Source organism: Triturus cristatus, chromosome 5_1, assembly GCF_964204655.1.
Source record: "Triturus cristatus chromosome 5_1, aTriCri1.1, whole genome shotgun sequence".
NCBI lineage: Eukaryota > Metazoa > Chordata > Amphibia > Caudata > Salamandridae > Triturus > Triturus cristatus.
The window spans coordinates 697,357,673-697,383,326 of NC_140587.1; the positions used below are offsets into that span (position 1 = coordinate 697,357,673).

The following is a 25,654-nucleotide window of genomic DNA, read 5'->3' on the forward strand; positions in this document are numbered from 1 at the left end:
GTTTTCATTGCCAAACCGGCTAATGACACAATGATAGAGTCCATGTATGGCACATAGATAGACTGGCAATAGTATTCTTACACAGAAGAGGAACCAAAATTAGAACGAAATACTTGCCGGCCACACTGTCTGAGAACACAAAGTTCGATGTCCAATTTTTCTGCCATTGTTTGAACATTTGAAAAAATGGCCTTACATTGCTGTTCTGCTTTTTGTCTGTGTTCACGGAACACAGTCAGAAGGTCTTGCACGTGATTACACACTTTGATGATATCAAGATGAATAGCTTGGAGGGCCTGATTTACAGATTCCAATCTGATGAGTAATCTGAAATTATGGACAAGCAAAAGAGAAAGCTCACTGTGCTCGAGGAACATTGCAATTGATATGCATCCTGATGTGTTTTCCCTGATGCTGTAGTAACCAGTAAGCTTAATTGCTTAAAAATCTCTTCAAAGTTTGAGCTAAAAATTCTGATGCTCTTGTATTTTGCTGTCCATTGTGTTTCACTCAGCAATGGCACATTGAGAATAAGAGATCTTCTTCTTGGACTCTCACGGAAAAACCTGATGATGGATTTCACTGTGCCAATAGAATTCCGTATATCAGTACCAGCATTCAGGTCATTAACAACCAAATTAAGTTTATGTGCAGCCCAGTGAGCAAATGCAGCTTTAGGATATTTTTTACTTTATAATAGCCTGAACGCCACCTTCCTTTCCTGCCATTGCAGAGCATCCATCGTATCATTGGCCATGGAGTTTTTCTAAGTTTAATCCAAATTTAGAGCATGTATCCATAATCATATTTGCAATTGAGATAGCATCCATTTCTTTTGAGGTTGCAAATCCAAGGAATTCTTCTCTGACGGCTATGGTGCTACTTGTGTCTCCTTTTTTCTAACTGATCTGCCTCATACCCGCCTCTGATAGCGCCAAGACGCCCTCGGGCATGAGTTTGCGCTCTATAAATTACTTTTACATTACATTACGTTTTACATTACAAAACGTACTCCAAGTGACATCTGTTCTTTTCCGGACATGACAGCACTTTCTTCAGCAATGATTAAAAATCCTGTTTGGGGGGGAGGAGCCAAGATGGCGACTGAGACGGCAGCGTAGACTCCCGGCTCCGTGAACCTCTGCATCCCGCACGGATATCCTGCCTGAGATCCTTAACCTGTGCTACGTGGTCGTGTTTCTGAAGGAGAGGGGCTCCCGACTGTCTGACTCCGAGGTTTCTAGCTGCGGTATTACCGGAGAAAACTGCATCTGAACTTTGCGGCCTGTGCGGCCCTGGAGCCGGGACATCGAGTGGACGCCGTGTCCGGGTGGCAGTGCGACAACAGCGGCCAGTGGTGACTGGGTGGAGTCGGCCCACCGGAGCGGTGCCAAACTCGGCCTACATTTCGGCATGGTCACTTCTACTGCCCAGCGTAGCGGACCGAGTGCTTGACCGGGGGTGCAACTCTTAGGTTCCCCGGTGACTGCCCCTGCCTTGCTGGTGAGCTGCCCGGCCGCCGTCCGTATCCTGCCCCGATCGCAGCGGGCCGCCCCCGGATTTCCACGGGGGCTGGTCCGTGGTGGGGACGACTGTTGCCCGTGACCACGGATAGTTTTTTGCCTGCCCCCGGAACCCGGTCACCCGCGACGTGGACATCGCGACGCTTGTCCCGGCCCCTGTGAGGGTCGGGCATACTTGGCGGCCATCTTTGGGCGATGAAGCCTACCATCCTGTCCGCTGGGCCGCGGCGGGCCTGTGAGCGTACGACTTCTGGGAGTACGGCGGCGAGATCGCAGAGAGCTGAGCTGGGGTACGGCGACCTCCTCGAGGCTCTTGGTACTCTTCACTCCTCCTTGGTTCATGGTTTCGTGATCTTGGGGAGTAGGCTCGATGGTGTGGCGTCGGAGTTGGGGCAGTGGCGGCCCGCCTGTCCGCACGAATACAGAGACTACCCACACTGCGTGCAGGAGGATGCTGTGGCGGCCACCCCTGAGGTTAGTGCACGACTGGACGCCCCGGCCAGTATGCTACAGTGTGTTCGACCTTCTGAGGGCCTGATCTGTCCCGGAGGCGTTGGACCTGAGTGTGATGTGGTGGCCTCATCCCGTACATGCCCTCCTACGACCCAGGGACAACTCCTGCAACTAATGTCTGCTTTGGCTGCTTCTGCCTCCCTGAACCTTGCATGCAGTGCAGATCCTAGGGCAGCACTGGGAAGCCTGTTTCCTCACGCGGCGGACTGTGTTGATGTTCAGAGACTTCCACCCCACCTGTGTGCGTCGCTTCTCTGTCGTTGTTGGACATTTCTCTGCCTAGGAACATTGGGTATGGTGCTGGGTCGAGGGGTTGGCATGGGCAGAATTCCAAAGAGTGGTCAGGGATGAGGCTGGCCCCTCGGGGGTGGTCGCCTAATGGACGGGCGGGCATAGAGGTGGCGTGCTCTCCTGACATGGCTACTGGCACAATAGGTACATAATGCTCCCCATCGTGGTTTGAGAAGATTGTCTTTGTGCTGTTCCTTGTTCACTTTAGGGGAACCTTACCGTGCGGGAGGGAGAACGCCGGGGGTCTGTTATGAAGGCCCTCCTCCAGTTTATAAATACTTTCTCTACCCCCCGCCTGGTGGGGGTCTTTTCCTACTTCTTTTTCCCTACTCTTCTATATTTCGGGTCTGGTTCCAGGGCGACAGGCACACTGCTGGGGGGGGGGGCCGTACTCATTTGCAGAGGTGCAGGGTGGGGGGTTGGGGGAGGGGATTCTGTATTCTTTCATCTCCTTTTCCATGGCCTCCTTTTTCTTTTCTGATTCTTTTTGTTTTTTCTTTTTCTGGGATCAGCGTGATACACTCCCTTTTGCTATGCCTCGTTGTCATTCCATGTGTTCACAACTTCCGAGGTGTTCTTGGGGAGTTTTGGCGGGGGACTGCGGGCGCAACTGTATATTATGTTCTTCCCCATCCTGATGTTCTTGTGTTTGCGCCATCGACCTAATAGATTGCTGTAAATCGCTAACGTTCATTACTCTGCAGCTCCGTGATCGTTGTTTTAAAATTGCTTGTCACCTGATCCTACTGCCTTGTCTCATCATAAAATGAAAACCTTTTTCTCCTGGTGCCCTACTTACGCTGTTCACAGTATTAGTAGTACGATTTTGCTCCCCGAAGTGCTGCCTGTGTTTGTACTTGTCGTTATTGATCTGATTGCTTAGCGGCCGGCCCTGGGGGGTTCTAGGCCCATACTTGTTCTTATTGAACTGTTAATAAAGGTTTTCAAAAAAAAAAAAAAAAAAAAAAAAAAAAAAAAAAAAATCCTGTTTGGCATATTGACTAAGGATACTAAATCTTCTCCTAATGTTTCTTTACATAATGTAATCAATTCATGTTCGACTCATAGTGATGTATAATGTGCATTAACTGGTGCATTTTCCAGACGGTTCTTTAGGATCACATCTCCTGCTTCAATGTGAAATTGGTGCAGACTTTGCAAGTTTCCGGTTGTACTTTTTTCCCCACGTAAAGCAATGTCTTGTGAGCCACAAAATAAGATAGTGGACAAAATTGAAAATAAATGTTTCCGATTTTCTTCAACATGCCTTTTCACAGCGCTGTCTATTTGGCAAACAATACTTGTTTCTGGTTTCTTTCTAATTGACAAAAAGTGAGTTGCATCCACTTGTGCATTTTTATGCCAAGACGATAAAACATGATTGCATGCACATTCATGGAAGTATTAATATTTAGTGAAAGGCATAGTTATGAATGCTCCTTGTGTCCCGCGATGAGCTGGCTGTGGAAAAACTGTGCAATACTTGCAAACCGCACCTTTCAGTTGTAGAGAGTATCTAAGCCATGGTGAATACTGATTAATCCACACATTAGAGATACAGTGTGGTTCACCTGAATCCTTCTTGAAGTCATACTTTCCTGGTGGGGTATACGTATTTATTAAAAGATTGTATTTAAAATCATCTGTTAGTTTTTTTGATGAATTAAAATAAAATCCAATATCATTTACAGGAGTATCAACATCATGGCTACATTCTGCTGAAGCTGAAACTGGACCTGCATAACTGCTTGTGCTTGGTTCTTCTGCCTCCTGTTCACCATGTCTAGATTCTTTTCTTGCTACCTTAATATCAGATTCTAAATCTGCCAATTTTCGATTTGAAAAAACTTGTAGTTGTGCATTTCTAAAAAGAAATGGGGCTCATTAAATACTCTGCTCATCACCGGGCTGTCTGTATTGAATAAACTGTGAATTGTAGATGAGCTGCAGGGAGTTGTTCCCTTTAAATTTCTCCTGCAAGGAGAACCAAGCTTTCCTTGCATAATGCATAGTTATTTTGGTAAAATAAAATTTGTAAATGTCAAATAACCCACCTAAAATGCACTATTTATTTAATACATACTGCCCATTATGCAGTAATAGAAACTTGTAAAAGTGTATGTGTATGGGTATATGTAAACACACTGACAAACATACATGCACTATCTCTCTCTCTCTCTATATATATATATATATTTTCCGAGGTTGCCCTGCAATGAGAAACGCACTCCTCCAGCTGTCAGAACCAATCCTTTATTTTCAAAAACAGGAATGCAATTTCATCGGAGTTGCATTCCTGTTTTTGAAAATAAAGGATTGGTTCTGACAGCTGGAGGAGTGCGTTTCTCATTGCAGGGCAACCTCGGAAAAGATGTCACGCGGCAGGCCCAGCCGCGGAGAAGACTGCACCGCCCCCTCAACCTTCTGGGGTTCGTCTTACCTGTGAATGTGCGGGAAGGAACGGCGCAGCTGCTTTCTTATGGTGAAACAGGAATTCAACTCCGGGGCCCACTGGAGGGCGAAAATTATTCCATGAAAAATATTGCCAGCACACAGCCACTGGAGGTAATAAGTAGTTATTGAACCACAACTCCCAGCGTGCACCTCAAATATGGCACACCGGAGGCCTCCTAATCGGTGCGGTAGCGCAGGGTATTGTGGGAACTTTGAATCGTGGTGCTGACAATTTGCCTCTGAGGAAGGAGCGCGAACGCTCCGAAATGCATTAGGCTAATGGACAGAAAATTTCATCGGAGTTGCATTCCTGTTTTTGAAAATAAAGGATTGGTTCTGACAGCTGGAGGAGTGCGTTTCTCATTGCAGGGCAACCTCGGAAAAGATGTCACGCGGCAGGCCCAGCCGCGGAGAAGACTGCACCGCCCCCTCAACCTTCTGGGGTTCGTCTTACCTGTGAATGTGCGGGAAGGAACGGCGCAGCTGCTTTCTTATGGTGAAACAGGAATTCAACTCCGGGGCCCACTGGAGGGCGAAAATTATTCCATGAAAAATATTGCCAGCACACAGCCACTGGAGGTAATAAGTAGTTATTGAACCACAACTCCCAGCGTGCACCTCAAATATGGCACACCGGAGGCCTCTTAATCGGTGCGGTAGCGCAGGGTATTGTGGGAACTTTGAATCGTGGTGCTGACAATTGCCTCTGAGGAAGGAGCGCGAACGCTCCGAAATGCATTATGCTAATGGACAGAAAATTTCATCGGAGTTGCATTCCTGTTTTTGAAAATAAAGGATTGGTTCTGACAGCTGGAGGAGTGCGTTTCTCATTGCAGGGCAACCTCGGAAAAGATGTCACGCGGCAGGCCCAGCCGCGGAGAAGACTGCACCGCCCCCTCAACCTTCTGGGATTCGTCTTACCTGTGAATGTGCGGGAAGGAACGGCGCAGCTGCTTTCTTATGGTGAAACAGGAATTCAACTCCGGGGCCCACTGGAGGGCGAAAATTATTCCATGAAAAATATTGCCAGCACACAGCCACTGGAGGTAATAAGTAGTTATTGAACCACAACTCCCAGCGTGCACCTCAAATATGGCACACCGGAGGCCTCTTAATCGGTGCGGTAGCGCAGGGTATTGTGGGAACTTTGAATCGTGGTGCTGACAATTTGCCTCTGAGGAAGGAGCGCGAACGCTCCGAAATGCATTAGGCTAATGGACAGAAAATTTCATCGGAGTTGCATTCCTGTTTTTGAAAATAAAGGATTGGTTCTGACAGCTGGAGGAGTGCGTTTCTCATTGCAGGGCAACCTCGGAAAAGATGTCACGCGGCAGGCCCAGCCGCAGAGAAGACTGCACCGCCCCCTCAACCTTCTGGGGTTCGTCTTACCTGTGAATGTACGGGAAGGAACGGCGCAGCTGCTTTCTTATGGTGAAACAGGAATTCAACTCCGGGGCCCACTGGAGGGCGAAAATTATTCCATGAAAAATATTGCCAGCACACAGCCACTGGAGGTAATAAGTAGTTATTGAACCACAACTCCCAGCGTGCACCTCAAATATGGCACACCGGAGGCCTCTTAATCGGTGCGGTAGCGCAGGGTATTGTGGGAACTTTGAATCGTGGTGCTGACAATTTGCCTCTGAGGAAGGAGCGCGAACGCTCCGAAATGCATTAGGCTAATGGACAGAAAATTTCATCGGAGTTGCATTCCTGTTTTTGAAAATAAAGGATTGGTTCTGACAGCTGGAGGAGTGCGTTTCTCATTGCAGGGCAACCTCGGAAAAGATGTCACGCGGCAGGCCCAGCCGCGGAGAAGACTGCACCGCCCCCTCAACCTTCTGGGGTTCGTCTTACCTGTGAATGTGCGGGAAGGAACGGCGCAGCTGCTTTCTTATGGTGAAACAGGAATTCAACTCCGGGGCCCACTGGAGGGCGAAAATTATTCCATGAAAAATATTGCCAGCACACAGCCACTGGAGGTAATTAGTAGTTATTGAACCACAACTCCCAGCGTGCACCTCAAATATGGCACACCGGAGGCCTCTTAATCGGTGCGGTAGCGCAGGGTATTGTGGGAACTTTGAATCGTGGTGCTGACAATTTGCCTCTGAGGAAGGAGCGCGAACGCTCCGAAATGCATTAGGCTAATGGACAGAAAATTTCATCGGAGTTGCATTCCTGTTTTTGAAAATAAAGGATTGGTTCTGACAGCTGGAGGAGTGCGTTTCTCATTGCAGGGCAACCTCGGAAAAGATATATATATATATATGTATCTCAATGGCGGAACGACTGGAGGAATTTAAACGGAACTGTGGTTGATGGGGTGAGGAGCGGGCATTTGAAAAAGGTAATGTCCGAAACGCGTCATGCTCTTTGAAATAAATCCCCTGTTTGATGTACCCCATAGTGTCCCACTGGTTCTTTCAAGCAAAAGGATCTCTTTGTGGCATATGTTGTGTGCAAGTCCTGGGCGCACATGGAGGAGACCCGTCAACAAGAGGACGGAGTCATCCGGGGCAGCTTCGGCACTTTCTTTGGTCATGGTAATGGATAGGCTCTGACCCACCACACCCACCTGCGGTATCTGTGCCGCTGTTAACGGCAGTTCGTGACTCCACGAAGGAATCCAGATCACTCTATCCGTGTTTTCCAGGCCACCCAAGGAACGGATCAGTGTAGTTTGAGGCATTTTGGGGACTCGGGAGTAGTATTTGTTTTAAACTGCCTCGAATACCACAGCCCTGAACAGCGTTCTTAATGTTATCCTGAAGGTTTTGTTTTACAAGCATTGCCGGCTGAAGTTACTTGCCTAGCATGCGGTGAGAGAGCATGCTGGGACTTGCAGTTTACTACTGGGATTGCAGGTCTGTGTGTGACTTTTAACTGGCCTATCAGGAGAACCACCAATGACGGAACGACTGGAGGAATTTAAACGGAACTGTGGTTGATCGGGGGAGGAGTGGGCATTTGAGAAAGGCAATGTCCGAAACGCGTCATGCCCATGCTCTTTGAAATAAATCCCCTGTTTGAAGTGCCCCATGGTGTCCCTCTGGTTCTTTCAAGCAAAAGGATCTCTTCGTGGCATATATATATGTGTATATATATATATATATATATCAGACTGACCTGTGAGCAAGGGCCGAGTGGCTCGAAACGCGTCATGGACTAGGCACGAAATTCAAACCTAAATAAATACCTTTTTCCAGCATTGGCGACTGAAGTTGTCCGTTCCTGTTGTTGTGCGTGACGGCACAATCTGGGAAGTTTCGTTGATATATATATATATATATATATATATCAGACTGCATCCACAGCAGCACTAGATTGCACCCAAAACACTCGCCACAGCACCAGCTATAAACCCAAAGTATTTGCCTTGGCACTAATTAGCAAACGTCCCGGAGCATAACCCCTTATTGCACTCCACCAACATCACACATCTAAAGGGCAATCACTCAGACCCCACCAGGTTAACCTCACCAGCTCCGAGTCCACCCTCAGCCGATACCTGGCTCTCCCCCTCCACAGAGGCAGTATACGCCGCCACATACTCTTTAAACGGGTCCCAAATGTCCCTGGCTCTGCTAGTTAATGGTTGCGTTTAAGCGTAGATAGCACTCTGCTCCTGACAGTATAAAAGATCCCCTATCCATTCCTTAAATTTCGGTGCTCGCCCTCTGCCCCAGCGGCATGCAACTCTCCGCTTCGCTAATAATAGAGCAATGTTCCCCAGTTTGCGCGTCTGCTTAGGTATTGATACCGTGTAGCCCAACAGCATCACAAGCGGATCTAATTCCACCACATCCCCCAACATGACCGTCAATGCCGAATGCACCTGCAGCCAGTAATCCGCCACTCTCGGACACAACCATGCCAAGTGCAGGAAATCCGCTCCTTCCGCCTGACACCTCTCACATCTGTCGCTGTCTGATAGACGAAATCTAAACTTTTTAACTGGCGTGTAATACATACGCTGTAAAAACTTGTAATGGATAATGCGCAGTCTGCTACTGGAGGAGATCTGGGAGGTGAGCTCGCAACAATACGTCCATTGCTTCTCTGTTATATCTCTGCCTAGCTCAAGTCTCCACTGCTGGAGTGCCCTACAGTCCATGCTTCCATTGTGTGCCCGAATACTGCTGTATAACTGAGAGACTAAATGCTTACCATCCGTAGATGTAAGCAGTATTTGTAAAGGCCTCACTACCTCTGGTTCCCCCGGGAAGCCTGGTAATATCTTCCGCAGCCCCCGCCGCAGCCGGAGATAGTAAAAGACATCCAGCGGAGTAGGCTGATAGCCACCAAACAACTGTTCTTCCGTCTTGAACCGACCATTAGCGAAGAGGTCACCCCAGTGCCGTATTTTTATTCTGGCGCACAGCCCCTGAAACCCTCCTTCCTGCAACAACGACAAGTCCGGGTGATAAACTAGTGGCAGCGTCGGAGCATACATGAAACTAAGCGCCAATCGACGTAGTATACGCTGCCACGCATCCACCGTGCACGGCACCGTAGTAAATGGCGTATCAAAGGCACGGCTTGAGCCCTGAAGGACACCCATCAATGGCAGAGGCCGGGATAGCCAGTCCTCCACCGCCAGCTGCGGTAGGAATGGCGCAGGTGCAAACCAATGGTATGCAAATTGAGCCTGCGCACTCAGATAATACTCTAGAAAATCGGGTACATCAAACCCTCCAGATTCGTATGGCCGAGTGATAACCGACCATGCCAGTCTAGGCTGCTTACCAGCCCAGAACAGCCGCAATAATTCGGTACGCAACGTTCGAAAGAAGTACGCCCCCGGATAATACGGGATATTCTGGAAAAAATATAAAAAACAGGGTAATACCACCATCTTGATCAGCGAGGCCCTGCCCGCCATGGTAAGCGGAAGAGACACCCAGCGAGTCACATCCTCTGTCAGCTTATTTATGGCTGCACCGTAATTCAGCCGCAACGTCTCCTCTCGATCCTTTGAAATCTGGACCCCTAAATATCTGAGATCCGACTCACACCATTCTAGCGGGTAGTCCAGAGGAAAGCGACCCACTGCAGGCGTCAGGGGAAAAAATTGCGACTTCTTCCAATTTATTTGAATGCCCGACAGACGCCCAAACACCAAAAATTCTCGGAGTAACGGATTAAGGTTAACCTGTGGATCCACCACGTACAACGTTAAGTCGTCAGCATAGAGAGAGACATCAATCTGTCGTTGGTAACATTTGAAAGCGCTCTGTTTATGCAATTGCCGGATACGGCATGCCAGAGGTTCAATCGCGATAGCGAATAGCAATGGGGAGAGCGGGCACCCCTGCCTGGTACCCCTAGTGAGCAGAAACGAATCGGACACTTCACCATTAATGAGCACTCTCGCTTTCGGGTCAGTATAGAGCAATTTGATCCATGCGACGAATATTTTGGGAAAGCCCATCCTGTACAAGATGGTAAACAGGTAGTTCCACTCAACCGAATCAAATGCCTTGGTGGCATCAAGAAACACAGCCGCTACAGGCAGTTCCGGCGCTATCGTATTTATCAAGGAGAAAAGCGTACGCAAGTTGCAAGCAGTTGAGCGACCCGGGACAAACCCAGATTGATCTGGGAGAGCAATTTTTGTCATAAGCAGGGAAAGTCTAGTGGCCAGCACCTTCGCCAGAATCTTCGCATCACAATTAATTAGGGAGAGCGGCCTATATGAATCACACTCTACTGGGTCTTTTCCTGGCTTCAACAGCGAGGTGATCAGTACCTCCCGCATTGTCCCGGGCAACACACCCACCTCCAGTGACTCCTCATACACCTCCCGTAGCACCGGCGCCATGACATCAATATAGCTTTTATAGAATTCCGCCGGTAGGCCATCAATCCCCGCCGCCTTACCATTACTCAGAGACATAATCGCTTCCCGTATTTCATCAAGTTCAAATGGGGCCCCCAGGAATTCCCGATGGTCATCGCTTAACCAACATAACGCCACATCATCCAGAAAGTCCCCAAACACCACCTCCCCACCACTGCGGGCTTCATATAATTCCTCATAATGCGCAGTAAATTGAGCTAATATTCCCTTCGTATCTTGCTGTAAGATCCCTCCCTGCCCTCTGATCTCTAGAACGTGCGTGGGTCCCCGGGCATGTCTAGTAATTTCCGCTAAGGCGCGCCCTGGTCTTTCTCCTTCACAGTATCGGCGGGCATGCCAATATCTGCCCCTGAATTTGGACTCCCTATCCGCTTCCTGCTCGTACTGCGTAAGCCGTTCTCGGAATTCCTTATGGACCGGACCCATTGGTTCCTGGGCCATCCTAGTTTCCAGCTCCGCTAGTTCAGCCTCTAATTTGGTGAGCGAGCCTCGTATTGTTTTCAGGACACCGAAGCTCTTAGATATGTAGTACCCCCGGACCGTCACCTTAAACGACTCCCAAATGGTCTCAACACTGTCCACTGACCCCTTATTGCGGGGAAAAAACTCCGCTATCTCGTCCCCTAATTCCGCCTGAAACACCGGATCCAATAATGCCGTGGGTTGCATACGCCACCTAGGTGCTGACCTACAGAAACCCGGGATCGCCACCTGCACCAGTACCGGACAGTGATCCGAATACGTCCTTGGTAAGTGAGCCACCCGACCTAGATCAACCGCCAAGCCTGTAGACAGAAAACAGTAATCTAGCCTGGCCCAAGAATTGGCATATGTTGTGAAGTGTGTCCCCTCCCGGACCCCAGGATGCACAAACCTCCAGCTATCTACAAGTCTTCCTTCTGCAACTATACCTTCCATGACTTCCCTCGCTCCCTTATGGTATTGCGGGCTGCCATCCGATCTATCGAGCCCTGAGGTCATTGTGAGATTGAAATCCCCCCCCATATGACATGCATGGAACCAGTGGTCAGTATTTTGCCCCAGAGCATGGCAAAGAAGGCAGGCGAATCCACATTTGGCCCATAGCAGTTCACAATTGTGACCGTATCAGTACCAAGTCTGCCCCACAACAGGACAAACCGTCCTTCCTTATCCGTGAGGTCACCCAGCGTAACAAACGGCACCGCCTTCTTGATCAGTATCGCCGTGCCCCTGGCATACCCTGAATACGAGGAGAAGCTCCGGACTGCCGCCCATTTGCTTGCAAAGGTGTAAGTGGCCCGGGGACTAAGATGCGTTTCCTGTAGCAATGCAATTTGCACCTTATGCTGTTCCAAATAAGCCACCACCCTCCTACATTTCCTGGCGTCATTTAACCCCCGGACATTCCAGGTGGCGACAGTGACATGTGACTTACTCGCCATATCCGCCATGCGTCGTTAACCTCCCAAGTACCAAAGCAGTCGTCCAGATCCTCCCGCCAATCACACCCCGGGTATTTGCCACCCAATAAGAGCCCCCCTCCACCCCATCAGATCGAATATTCAGAAGCGGCCCGTTCCACAGCATATCGGATTCCAGCCCATGCACTCCTCCATAAACCACACACCCCCTCCTGGTACTACGCGCTCTCACCCGTTTTGGAACTCCCAACATACAAACCGTTACAACATCCCGTGTGCCCACCCCCCTCCCACTGAAGCAAACCCCAACCTGCCAGTCCTGCAACCCCCCCTCCCCACCCACAATTGCCCCAAACAGCAAGGCAAGTACGTTCCCCAAACCCCCAACATATACTAGGGTATTTCCCGTCAGGAAACGAGTCTAGGTGGCACCACCAGTTCCCTCCCCAGAAACGCCAGCCCGACCACACAACGTGCAGTCCAGCGCGGCGAAACGAGGAGGTGTCCGGCGCTAGTTCTTGATCCACCCGGGTCCTACAACAAGCAAATCCCTGCCTCCTTTAACAGCAGCCAACACTGTGCCACACCCAGTGTAATCTGTAGAGGATTCTCCTGCTGTGTTAGCGCCCCACACCCCAACCACACCCCTCCGTGCTCGCGACCACATGGCCCAACCATCCCCCATCGCAATGTCTCACAGCCAGCTACCCCAGCATCAGTTCTCAGGGAACTCCCTCATCCGCACATGTAGTCCAATATGCCATCTATAGTCACCCCACTCACGGTTCACCGTCCACCAACTCCTCACGCACAGGGTCCTCATCGTTCCCAGCTCCAGCCTCCGATCTGCGGGAACGTTTGTACTGTTTGATGAAATCCTCCACCAGCTGAGGATTCGTGAAGAACTTCTGCCTCCCCTGATACGTGACCCGCAGGCGCGCCGGGTAAAGCAGTGCATAGTCCAGTTGTAAGTCTCGTAATTTCGCTTTGACTGCCACAAATTTTCGACGTTCCTCCTGCACCATTGGTGTGAAATCTGGATACAGCGTGAAGGAGTTGCCCTCGTAGGATAATGTACGCGTACCCCGTGCGGCCCTCAAAGCGGCGTCACGGTCGCGATAATTGAGCATCCTGGCGATGATCGGCCGGGGCGCCGCTCCCGGCTTAGGTCTGGGGCCCAAGGCCCGATGCGCCCTCTCCACAATAAACTGGGGGGAAAAAATGTCCGAACCGATCGCCGCCACCAACATCTTCTCCACGTATTCCTCCATCTTGCCCACATTCGTCGACTCAGGAATACCTACGATGCGTACGTTGTTACGCCTACTCCTCGCTTCCAAATCCTCATTCTTAGCAGCGATGAGGCGCAGCAGATTGTCGATTCTGGATAGCTGTGAAGTGTGCCGTGTCACCGTATCTTCAGTGTCCGATATCCGCTGTTCCGCCCCCGTGATCCGTTCTTCTTGGGCGTCCAATTTCTGTACTACCGCATCCATTCGGGACGACATTCTGTCCACTTTGTCAGCGATCGTCGCAAACCCCTGACGCATTTCGCGCAGGACATCTTGTAAATTGGGCGCCGCATCTGCCGACCCTCCTGCTGTTACCGGCGGCTCCGCCGGTCCACGCGTCTCCTCCACTGCCTTGGGCGGCTTCTTACTAGCCTCAAACGAAAGTTTGGGCTGTTTCGCATCTGTCCTGCCCATGCTGGCCTCCGGACCGTCCTCCCTGGCGGCAGCAGCAGACGACCCCCTCGGGCCAGAAGCAGCGTCGACGCTCCCTCCGCGCTTCCCAGGAGCTTCTATCTCTCTGCACTCCGCAAGCCCAGGCTGTCCATATATTCGAGCGCCGTATAGCAGGCCAGCAGATACCAGCTACACCCTCCACTCACTTCTATCGATCTTTACGGCCTGCCGGCGGCATACCAGAGACGCCAACCACGGGCAGGGCTGGGCCTCCGTCCAGTACGGCACCCCCGATCTCCTCTACGGCCCCCAGTAAGGCAATGCACAACGCAGCACTTCACAGCTCCTCCTAGGTTCGCGGCTGTACTCAGGGGGCGTCCAGGTCCTCCAGTCCCAGTGTCTCAGCCCATGGACTGCTCACTTCCTCACTCGCACTCCGGTCCGGTTATACGCGGTGCCCAGGGGGGGGTGCCTCCGCTCCAGTTCGGTCGCTGTTCCCAAGGCAGAGGGGGCAGGAGGGGGGTGGCAGGGGGGGCAACACCTCTCACCCTTACTGAGCCCCGATGTCACTTGGCTCCCCCACAGCACCTCGCCTCCAAACTCCTCCTGGGGACGACGAAATCAGCGCTCTTCCAAAAATCGGAGGGGGGGGGGGGGAGCACCCCCAGCAACGTCTGCAGCCGTCTAATCCACCCCGCTCCGTAGCCACTGCCAAGTCTCTGTGTCCTTCAGGTGGTCGGGCCCGGTCCCAGCACCCACGGCCTGCAGCCGTTAATGCAGCCTCGGTGTCTCCTACCAGCGCGATCCGGCAGGGCAGCCCGGCTCTGCTACGCCACTCGCGCGCCGCCGACAACGGCGCGTCGTTCTCAGGCACCGGCCGCCCGTTTTCCTTCAGCCGCGGCCAGTACTCGCTGGACACCTCGCCACTGCTCCTCGCTCAGTTGCAGCCCCCGGGCGGGTCAATTAAGGATAATTAAGCGGATAATAACCGCCTGGACAGCGGGAGCCCTACTCGGCAGCCGCCATTCAACAGTGCGCCACCTAGCGCCCCCTTCAAGTGCAATACTTAAAGTAACAAAACATACATCCTAATATACCAAAATAATTTAAAAAGATATACAAAAAAGAAAGAAGAATTATAAACAGTGAGATAAAAGTGCCCAATTACTGTTTAGATAAAGGATACCCATGCAGAAGTTCAAGACAAAGCAAAAACAACACATAGCAAAAACGCGTCCTCTTCAATTAAGGCCACATGTAAGCATCGACTGCGTTTCAACCATTGTGAAGTTAGATGGTCACCATCAGGACAAAACTTTGAATATAGGAGTGTCCAAGAAAATTCAAAAAATCATCTAAAAATGGGGCAAAATATATACACGGGTATTGGAAATTAAAATCTCTATGGTCATATCATAGCATAAGATGAATCTTGAATGAAATGAGAGCAGAAGAATAAGGACAATTTTTTTTTATGAATAAATAAATAAATAAATAATAAGAGCAGGAGCCAGAAAAGACCCTCAAACTCCAATCCAAAATCCAGTGCTTGAAAAAGTGAAATAAAGATACCTCGTGAAAAGAAAGTTATAGCCTACACCTAGAAAGAGGAATATGTAAACCATTAATCACCTATTCCAAAGGTAGGTCCAACAGAGAAATTGGAGTAAATTTCATTCATATGAAGTCCGGATGCGTCACTATACAGTGAAGGTCGTGCTGTTCTGTGAGTGCGGAAGAGAACAATATTAATGAAATTAATCACCCATAACCACTGGCCAAAATCCTATTAAGTAACCCTAAAAGAATATACACATCAAGCACGGTATGTGGCATTGCCAAACACTAGATCTAAGTGTCTCAACCCCAATGAATCATGAAGGGCTGCCACCCAACAGCTAAACAATTAGCAGTTCTGCTTCTTCAAGTTAACCAGAGCTTCAAAAAAATGATAAAGAGAAAGGTTTTGTTCACTAAGAATGTAATACTCTGCCGCACTGCTTAATAAGTATATGCAAGAGGACCAACAAGGTCACCTTTAACCAGGATTTATGTAATTGTGCAGTTTAAACCATACTGACATCCACACAAATTAGTGGCAGGGAACTGATGTATATCTCACTGCCAGTCCAGAAAGATCTGGCGAAGACTTTCTCTGGGCTGATAATCAAATTAAATTAAAGGCTTTCCACTTGTCGCAAAAATAAAGAAAAGGAAAGGTAGGGTATGGTCTTTAAAATTGGGCATGTCCCATGATTACTATAACAACTACGATGAGGCCAACCACCTTATACTTTTACCTTTGTGTAAAATTGCAGGCCAAGCGTAGAAAGACGGGAGCCTTACTGGTTTTCAAGGTCCCACCCAATGGGCTCAACTGTGTAAAAGAGACCTTACAAACATTCCGTGTCAGACATTACACGCATTAACGTTGAACCAAAACCGCGTATAGTGACAGTTCTAACCGGTACTGGCCAAATGAGTCCTGAATTACCTTCACGCTGGAAAAGTTTAATTAGAACAGCATGCCGATCGAATCCTGTTCAGGGCAGAGGACCGGAAGGTACACGGCGTGCAGAAAGCACAGAAATTATACCATCATGCACCCATGGCGGCATAGAAATTAAAAGAAGACTGTGGCTCAAGTCACAGAAGGAGGCTGGGCTCACTGTGCTTCTGGAACCAACCTATACCCAGCTGAAGAGCCCACAACAAGTACTTAACCGGTCCTGGGTTGCTTGTGTCCTGGTTCAAGGAGGACCTGGCGTGGCATTTTGGGCTAGACTATTTTCCTGAGGAACAGGGTCAAGACATATTTGCAGATGGCTGGATCCAATCTGAGGTAGCAATGGTGGGCAAAAAACGATGGATTGGGATGCGGCCAGAGCGATTGCCAGTTGCTGAGATTAATTCAGGCATCCTATACATCACCTTGTTGTTTTTGCATTTGACGTCCTAAGTGTACTGGGTATGCCCAGATGTGGGTCCTGAGCTCACTGGGCCATTGAAACCAATCTATACGCAACTGAAGAACCAATAACAAGGGTGAAACTGGGCCTGGTTTGCTTATGTTCTGGTTCAGGGAAGAACTTGCCTGGCATGGTAAGAGAATTAATTCAAGCTTTCTATCCATCATCTTTCTGTTTTTGCAAAGCTGGTACGTCAGCATTAGTGTGAGGAGTGCATGTCCGTAACATCTGCCAGGTTGCGACGTGGGCCTAGGTGCATACATTCATGGAGCACTACTACCTCGACAGCCATGTCTGTCTCAAGGGACACTTCGCCCGCTCGCCTCTGCCTAACTTTTTGATTTGAGTCTGCTCCACATACCCTCCAACTTTGGGTGTTACTTCTTTGATATCTATTCTAAAGTTAAGGAATCGGCAGTTAGACTAGAAGAAGTTACTCGTCTTCCTTAACGCTCTTTCTGGTGGATACTGTACTGTAACACAGATTCCTGACTGCCCACCTACCTTCTGGTTCTTTGATAGGGTCCTCCTTTTACATCTAAAAAGGTCCCCAATTAGAGATCAGTGCACTGTCACCATCAGCTCTATAACACGCTTCGTCACGGTGTGGTACGGATCCAGTGCGAAGCCATACAGCGCCATCTAACGGCTTGTAGGGGCACCACATCTGATCCAGTCTGACACCATGGGACAATCTAAAGGTAAAGAATGCAGATAGAGTATCCACCGGAAAGAGCACTACCGAAGGTAAGTAATGCTTCCATTTGAAATTAAAAATCTGAACATCTAAATAACTGACAGTAAATTATCTCTTACTATGTTTGCATCCCAACACATTTTAATCACGTAAATCTTTCTCTCCGTTGAATATCTTCCTACCCTTTCCCTACCTCACCCGTCTCTTGTTACTCATATACACCCGTTATCTACCTAATTTGACCTTTTCTCTCATTCGTACTCTGTATCTTATGCATCCTAATTCTTTACTCGAAATCGTCATTCTTTCTGCCCTCTTGGGTACTCTCCTCGTGTTTTCCAACCTCTTTAACGTTCATTATGCCTAACTGTATTCGCGCTCCATCTTTATTTTCAGCTTCTTCTACAGTTTTGCCAATTGTGTAGGAGGTCAGTCTTCCTCTTTACCTCATGTTCCCGCAGTGTTAACTGCTTGTCCCTTCTTGACTTCGTGCATCACGTTTCAGATTTAGTGTTTGTAAAATGTTAATGGTTATATGTAATTTGGTGTAACTGTATCACCATCCTTTCATGTATAGTGTTCTGATGCCCTCGGGTTGAGTGTGCTGTATTACAGTGCATTAATGAATAATATATTTTATTCGGTTTTTATTATTCTTAATAAAGATGGACCTATGTGAAACAAAATAACGACATTTAATTATTTTGCAACCCAAGGTTTTTCAGCCATATGCAAGACAGTGGCTTGGGCCATTACTGCAGCTGGTTGTTTCGGGAAATAATGGAGGAGAAGGAATTCACTACATGGTTGTGGAGATAGTGGTTACCCTCCTCTCCTGGACGAGTGTTGCAACTCCATCGGTAAGAGTCATTTTGTATGAGTTGTGTTAAAAGTGGTGTCTTTGTAAGTGTAGCCGTTTGTAACTTTTCCTATGAGTGGCTTTATAGCCGAAGTTGATTAGTGGCAATCTGTCTGTGAGCAAAAATGACCACTATAAACCGTAATCTTGGGTATACATATAATAAAATGCTGTACTTGAGAGTCTGCTAAAACCGGTTTAGGATTACGGCAGGTGCAGCACCTGAAAAAGTGAAATTTTTATCAAACCCTTTGCATTCATTATTTTCATCTGCTTTGTGATTCTCCCTTTGTTTTAATACATCTTAGAGTGTAGTCTGTGACAGAGAGTTACCTTGATAGTTTTGTGGAGGAGTGTGGCTCAATTGTTAGAGCGGCAGACCCTGAAGCAGAGTTCTGGCCAGGGACCAGGGTTCGATTCCCGCCTCGGCGGGGCTCGGGCTCAATTTCCTCGGACCTGTCTATTCTCGCCTCGGTGCCTATTCTAATCACGGGCCCCACGCTGCAACTCTGGGCAATAGCTTGCTTAGCCTCCACACCGGCCCCAACAGCGCTAAGGATGCCTGGTTTCACCCTGGGGGTGCCCAGTAGTGGACACTTCACAGGGAAAGCCAGGAGGGGTTCCACAGCGGTATGAGTATCAGCGCCAGGAAACCGCAAAAGGCGACACCGCAAGGTGGCCGTCTGGTGACAGTGCGCTCTATAAGTACCTTGACATTTACATTTATCACCTCGTTGTGGTGGTAAGCATAGTGAGTATGCCTCGACCAACTTTGTTGATGGCTGTGATCCAGGTACAAGTGATGATACCTTAGCAAAGTCTTTTTCAGTGGCACCTTGTGCTGCAGTGAGGTGCAGTCTTTTCAGCAAAGACTTTTTTTCTATATTTGTATCCATGTTCGTACAAACAATAAACAAAAAGTAACACAGGACAGTGTCTCAGCACATAGTGCAACATCCCTTGTATGTGTATATTTGTGTGGGTGTACATACACAGTGGTTCTTAACCTGTAGCCCGCAACACCTACTTGGGGGATCTGCGACTGTTTAAAAAATGAAGTAATATTAGAAGTTCATTAAAAATAAATGTAAAATTGAAGATTTTAAAACGTTCTGTAAATGTGAAGCAATTTGAAATTGGGAGCTAAAAATTGAGTTGGTAATATGCACAACTGATGATCTCAATTAAACAACTAGTATGCACGCAAGATAACGTATACATTTTGAGCAAAAAAGGCAAAGCAAGATGTTAGAGCCTGTCATATCGATTGTGCTTTAGAAATAAAAAGAAATGAAATTCTAAATTTAGATTTATGTATATTTGTTTTCTGTATCTTAAACAAAATATTTAATAAATGATGTATTTATTTAATGCATATGTGTTTCTGTAGTTGGTGTATTTTTTGAGATTCAAAACGTACAAATTGCTTAGGTGGGGGGTGCCTGATTTTCAGTAGTCATTCATTAGGGGTCCCCAGAAGTGTAAAGGCAAAGAACCGTTGAACAAAGGTACAATTAAGGTAGGTGGTTTTCACTGTTCTTCTGTACGTTTTATATTTTGGAGATGACCATAACTTATGAATGCCTGTAGTTTTTTAGTTTTATTTTGTAACCATAACTGTACTTTACCAGTGTTTTTTTAAGAGCCTATCTAAGTCTTTTTTTTAAAACATGTGATAAGGTGTTATTACTAAATGTAGCCAGAACTTTACTTTGATCTTGTTTTTTTCATTGAATTTCTGAGTTTTTGTTTGTATCATATGCCACATCCAGCAGTTGGGCGCCGAGCCTGTGCCCATTCTGCTTTGGGTAGGGAAGCCCCACTGCACATGCCTTCTGCCGTGGACAACAGGGGTGAGTCAAAGAGCCTGGCCCTCCAATAGCCCCTGCTATAAAAATAAATGTTATGCAAATGTACTATTAAGCTCACATTCACAGTACAACGGTCAATGTCCAGATTATTACCAAAATATAGCCAAATTGACGTGACATTATATAGCCTGACAGATTTCATATTACAATGACTTTGCAGAGGGAAGCAACCCTCACAGCCTTCTCAAAGTGATTGTACATCACTGCACGACTTTAACCTCCTGCACCCTGGCTTTGATTAAATACTTTTTTAAACAAAGGCATATTAAAAAATGACATGGCATAAACCCTATTTGCTTAATTGGAGTGTGTGATATGCTATTTAGTAGCACTGTTAGGGGAGGGTCATCATGACCCACTCGAAGCTTCACCTCTCATGAGTTATGGCCCCTCCCCACACTCACCAGTGATAATGAAGAGCATATCACACCTTAGTAGTTGTACTTACAAACCTGTTTCTGGTAAGTGTAGCCGTGGCCATTGTTTGGTCCCTTACCTCTGGGCATTCTCCTAACGTAAGTTAAGGTTGTCTCCACATTTAGGACAACTGTTGCTTCTAGTACAGTCACCAATATATGCAGCCTTGAGGGGGTCAAATATATCGCATCAAATATACAAAATTGGGTAATTTGTAATCGTGGATTCCTCAAGGCTTTTACTATATCCAGTACAAAAGTTGCTAATATTGAATCAAATGTGGCCCAATTTAGTTTCGCTCTTAGCATTGCCCCATTTTAGTTACGACTTAACTGAGGAAATTGCAGTTTCAGGCACTATTTTTCACATTCATGAGTGGTCTATTTGCTTGTTTGAGCGTGAATGTAAGTTCTCAAAGTTCCAGCTTGCGCTTATATTAAATAATGACTCGCTGTCCACATATAGATGTTACTAATGGTAACCACGGAACTGCCTATAATTGTGCCAGTAATCAAATAACATTTGATGAGAATGGCATTATGAGACAGAAATATTGCATCAGAATGTTTTTGTTGTCTTTCAACCTAATAAGTCAGTGACATCCCTACAAAAAAACAGAGGTAGGGAGTATGATTCAACACTTGAATCAACGAATTTGAGGACTTGTTAAACTGACCTTAGAAACAAAATGTGAGAAAAGGAAGTGCAGTGCATTTTATGTAGTAAGAACTGACATTATTTCTCAACTGGCTTAATGCCAACAGCAAAGCCCTTAAATCCACTCTCCAACACAACAAAGCTGAAATACCCTTCCTTGATTTGATGGTTAAATCATGGGATGGAAAATTAAACACATCCCTCCTGGCAAACCCACAGAAAGGAACACCCTGTTAGCCTACTCTAGCCACCACCAGAGCACTACGGGACTTGCTCCCTTAATCCGAATTTTTGTGTACAAGGAGAAACTGTCTGTACAAATGAGACTTCTTCAAGCAAGCTGAAACATTATCACAAAAGCTTCTGTCTAGGGGATATCCCTGTAAACTAGTGAAAAGATCTATGAAGAGAGATTGGTACTGTCCTAGAGAGGTATTACTCACACCAAAACAGACAAAAGATACAGACACTGTTGTGTAACCACATTTTCTCCAGTATTGGGGTGTCTTTCATAGATTCACATGCTTGAATATTCCCCGTCGTCGAAGTGGGAGTCCCACGGTACATAACAAAGCAATGTAGTAACAACCCAAGCCCATTAGGCATAAAAGAAAGAAAAAACCATAAAGTTTTCACAGATAGACAACTTGTCACCTCTATAACATATCACTGTCATTATGTTCTAGGCCAAATCCAGCCAATCAGGCGTCCGCACCCTCTAGAACCCTCTCCCCAGAGACTCAGGCTCTCAGATTTTCTACCGCACGTCGTGTGAAGGGAGTCTCCCTGAGCTTGCTCAGTTTTTTCTTCTCATACTTCTCAGAAGATTGGGTTTATGATGTCTTCAACCAAGAAGTCCCTCTTCAGACCTTGTGGGAGCTGTGGTAAACTGAGACTTCATTCTGAAGATCCTCACAAAAAATGCATTTATTGTTTATATCCTGAACATCAGGTAAAAGACTGTAAAATTTGCAGAACCTTCTCACAAAAAACTTTGAAGGACAGAGAAGGGCGTCTCCTTCTGTGGCTACAGAAGTTAAAAACTTCAGAAAATCCTGTTTCTGATGTGGAGAGTGTATCTTCCATCCACACTGCTCCCTCTCTGAAAAGGTCCTGTGATTCTCAAAAGGTTTCTCCTAGACCTAAAGTGATGAAGAAACAGCATGGAGAAAAGATTTCTTCACAGCCTTCTACTTCAAGAGGGGTGATTTCCTCCCCCCCAGGAGTCTCTATGTTTCATTGACGCCCCCGAGATCGGATTCTCAGGCGTCTAAGACTCCATCTGCGCAGTTTTTACCTCAGAAACTGCCTCTCTCATCGACGAGCTCATCTACGCTTCCTCCGTCGACGAGAGCTGCCATCGTCGCATCTACGTCGACGACCTCGGCATCTATGTCTATGAAGCCAACCATGATCATGTCGTCGGCGTCTTCACCGTCGACGCTGGTGTCAGTTAAGGTGAGACCCATTTCATCGACGCTACCCTTAACTTCGTCGTCGACGACTATCAAGCAGAAGCAGAAGAAAACGTCGTCGACGGGTGCTTCGTCGTCGAGGGTGGCCTCTTCGTCGGCGGTGGCTCTGCCGTCAACGGTAGTTCTGTAGTAGGGGATCTCTGTGTATAGTCATAATCTAGAGAATAGTCCCGCCCATGTGCGTGGACCACGGAGCAATAAAAAATAATCTCTAAAGGTGACAAATCATGCAGACCTGCATACACCTTTAAGAGAGAATTTAATTTAAAGACAGATAATGCAGCCTATACCCACAGGCTACACTGTCCAGTACTTCAACTAGAATTCCACCAACATCCACAAACAGCACTGCCTGTCCAGCTTTTCTCCACATAGGAAAAAACCCTGCCTCTACCAGCAAAAGCCTCTGGAATGATAGAGAGGAAGGAGTGGACAGACAAGCCCCATAGGCTGCCATTATGTGGCTTAGAACAGGATACTGTGCCTTTAAGAAAACTTTCCAGATTTCCAGAACTTTCCCCAGTTTCCCAGAATGCCCAGCAGGTCCCTTTTACTTTCAGTTCTTTTTTCCGGCTCCTGCTAGCAGGACCCTGGAGCATTGAGCTCTCCCCTTTCCAAGGGTTTATTGTAGTTTTTGTCAATTTTTGTCACTTTTTCAAGTGCTTAGTGGCTGGTACTGTCAACATGCCTGGCTTGTTCGACAAGTGCCCGGAGTGTGGTAGAAAAAAGGCTAAAACGGATCCACACGAGGTGTGTATAGGTTGCCTTCCCCAGTCCCACGTGCCTGAAGACTGTGAAATCTGCCACTCGTTCTCAGCCAGGACCCTGAGGGACAGAATGAAGATCAGGCTTCAAGTCCTGGAGGAGAGAAGGCTGAAGGCACCAGGTGGGTCTGGAGGGGCTGATTTGGCCCATACTGAGGCCTCTGGGGGGCTCCCCAGGGGCAGGAAGACCAGTAAGCGTCCTCACTCCCCGTCGACGTCGAGGGCGGCGTCGAGGGGGATGACTACCATCTGTTCGCCGTCTCCCCAGGGCTCTGGGGAGAAGCGGCGTCGACGGTCGACGTCGAAGGACCTGAACAGGCCGCCGTCGACGACATCGGCATCTTCTGCGACGTCGACGTCGCCGTCCAGCAGTCGGCGTCGAGATCAAACCCGGCGTCGGCGCTCGCCGTCGAGGGGAGATCGCCGTTTGCCGTCGGTGAAGAGGAGACGGTCGACGTCGACGTCGAAGAGAGGTTCGACGTCGAGATGATCGACGTCAGGAAGATCGCCGTCGAGGCGCAGATCGCCGTCGAGGCGCAGATCGCCGTCGAGGCGAAGATCGCCGTCGAGGCGAAGGTCGCCGGCGAGGCGAAGATCGACGTCGAGGAAGAGAGAGTCATCGAGATCGGTGTACTCTGTGGTGTATACGCCTCCTCGGATGCCTACGCCACCGCCTCGTCCTCCACCACCTCCGACTCCGCCTCCAACACCACCGCCAACACCACCGCCACCTCCACCGCCACCACCGCCTCCGCATCCGCAGCCAGCGCCACTGCCTCCGCCGCCCCCACCTCGTTCGTTACCACGCACTCCGTTTGGGCCGCCGGCAGTTCCTCCGCGGTTGGTTTCCCTTCCGAGGTCGCGACATCCGCGGTCGCCGGGACCGGCTAGACCAGCGGGCAGACCGAAGCCGAAGAGGTCGCGCTCCCGCTCTCTCAGGAGGAGAAGATCGCGGAGCCATGGACGGTCATCGTCGGACTCAGGACGACGCCGTAGGAGGCACAGGTACAGGTCGCACACGCGGTCCTCGACCAGAGATTTTTCCCCGACGCTGTCGGACTCGCCGGGGTTTAGGGTGTCTCCGGTGGACGATTTGGTCTCTTTCCAAGAGGTGCTGTTGAGAGGGGCAGCAAAGTTGGGTATCACGGTGATGGTTCCAACACCCACGACGTCTGTGATATTCGAGACACTTCATAAGAAACATCTGTCTCGCCCTCTGCTGCCTCTTGTACCAGGACTGGTGGAGCCCGCGTTGGAGCTGTTCCTCACTCCCGGGGTGACGAAAGCCGCCCCCTCCAGGCTCATGAAAAAGTATAGGGCCCCGGAGTCGGACCCTAACTTTTTGAGGGTGGAACCGAAGCCGGATTCGGTCATCGTGACGGCGGCGAGGAAACAACATGCGACCGCTCCTTCATCGACGGTCCCGCCTGACAAAGAAAGCCGCTGGCTGGATTCTGCGGGCAGGAAGGTGTGTGGGACCGCCGCCACCACCATGAAGGCAGCGAGTGCAGGGGCTTTGTTGGGGCGTTACGACCGGGCCCTGTGGGAGTCCCTGCAGCAGTATGCGGACCTGCTGCCCCGGGACAGGAAGGAGGACTTCTTGGAAACAGTGCGTGAGGGCATGCTGGTTTCGAATCAGGTGATCGGCGCGGCGGCGGATGTCTCCTTGTTGGCCGCCCACGCCTACTGTCATGGCGTCCACCAGAGGCAGCATTCGTGGCTGCGCCTGACGTCCCTCAAACCAGAGGCGCAGCACAGAGTGGCCAACCTGCCCTTCTCGGGGGAAACCCTGTTTGGAAAACATGCGGATGATGAGATGGCCCGCATGAAGGCGGAGGCGGAAACCCTGACGGCCGTCGGGTTGGAGAAGACCGAGAAGAAGAAGCACCCGTTCCAGAGGCGGTTCGGGTCTACGGGCAGAGGGCGTGGGCAGGGTTCGGGACAGCAGCAGCACCAACAGCAGCAGTTCCGGAAGCCCTTCCAGAAACGCCAGAGGGGTAGAGGGGGCCAGCAGGCGGCTACCACTACCAAGGGCCCGGCCGGGTCTCGGCCCTGAGCGACTACTCCCCCCCTCAACCGTTACCCACTCCAGTGGGGGGAAGCATTCAACTTTTTCCGGCAGAGATGAGAAAAATTACTCAGGACAATGGATACAGTCTTCGGTTTATCAGCCCGCCTCCAGCGATTCCGCCGGTAAGCTCTCAGTTCCAGCT

The 25,654-nt window shown here is 48.9% G+C and overlaps 1 protein-coding gene across 3 annotated transcripts in view; it reads left to right on the forward strand.

Annotated features, from left to right (window-relative positions):
- PRKDC (protein kinase, DNA-activated, catalytic subunit) overlaps positions 1 to 25,654 on the forward strand; it is a 2,754,228-nt gene that overhangs the window by 1,255,375 nt on the left and 1,473,199 nt on the right. For all 3 annotated transcript variants that reach the window (XM_085605657.1, XM_085605658.1, XM_085605659.1), the window contains one exon: positions 18,115 to 18,258. In XM_085605657.1, the coding sequence (XP_085461783.1) occupies positions 18,115 to 18,258 (144 nt within the window). The remainder of the gene's footprint in view (positions 1 to 18,114; positions 18,259 to 25,654) is intronic.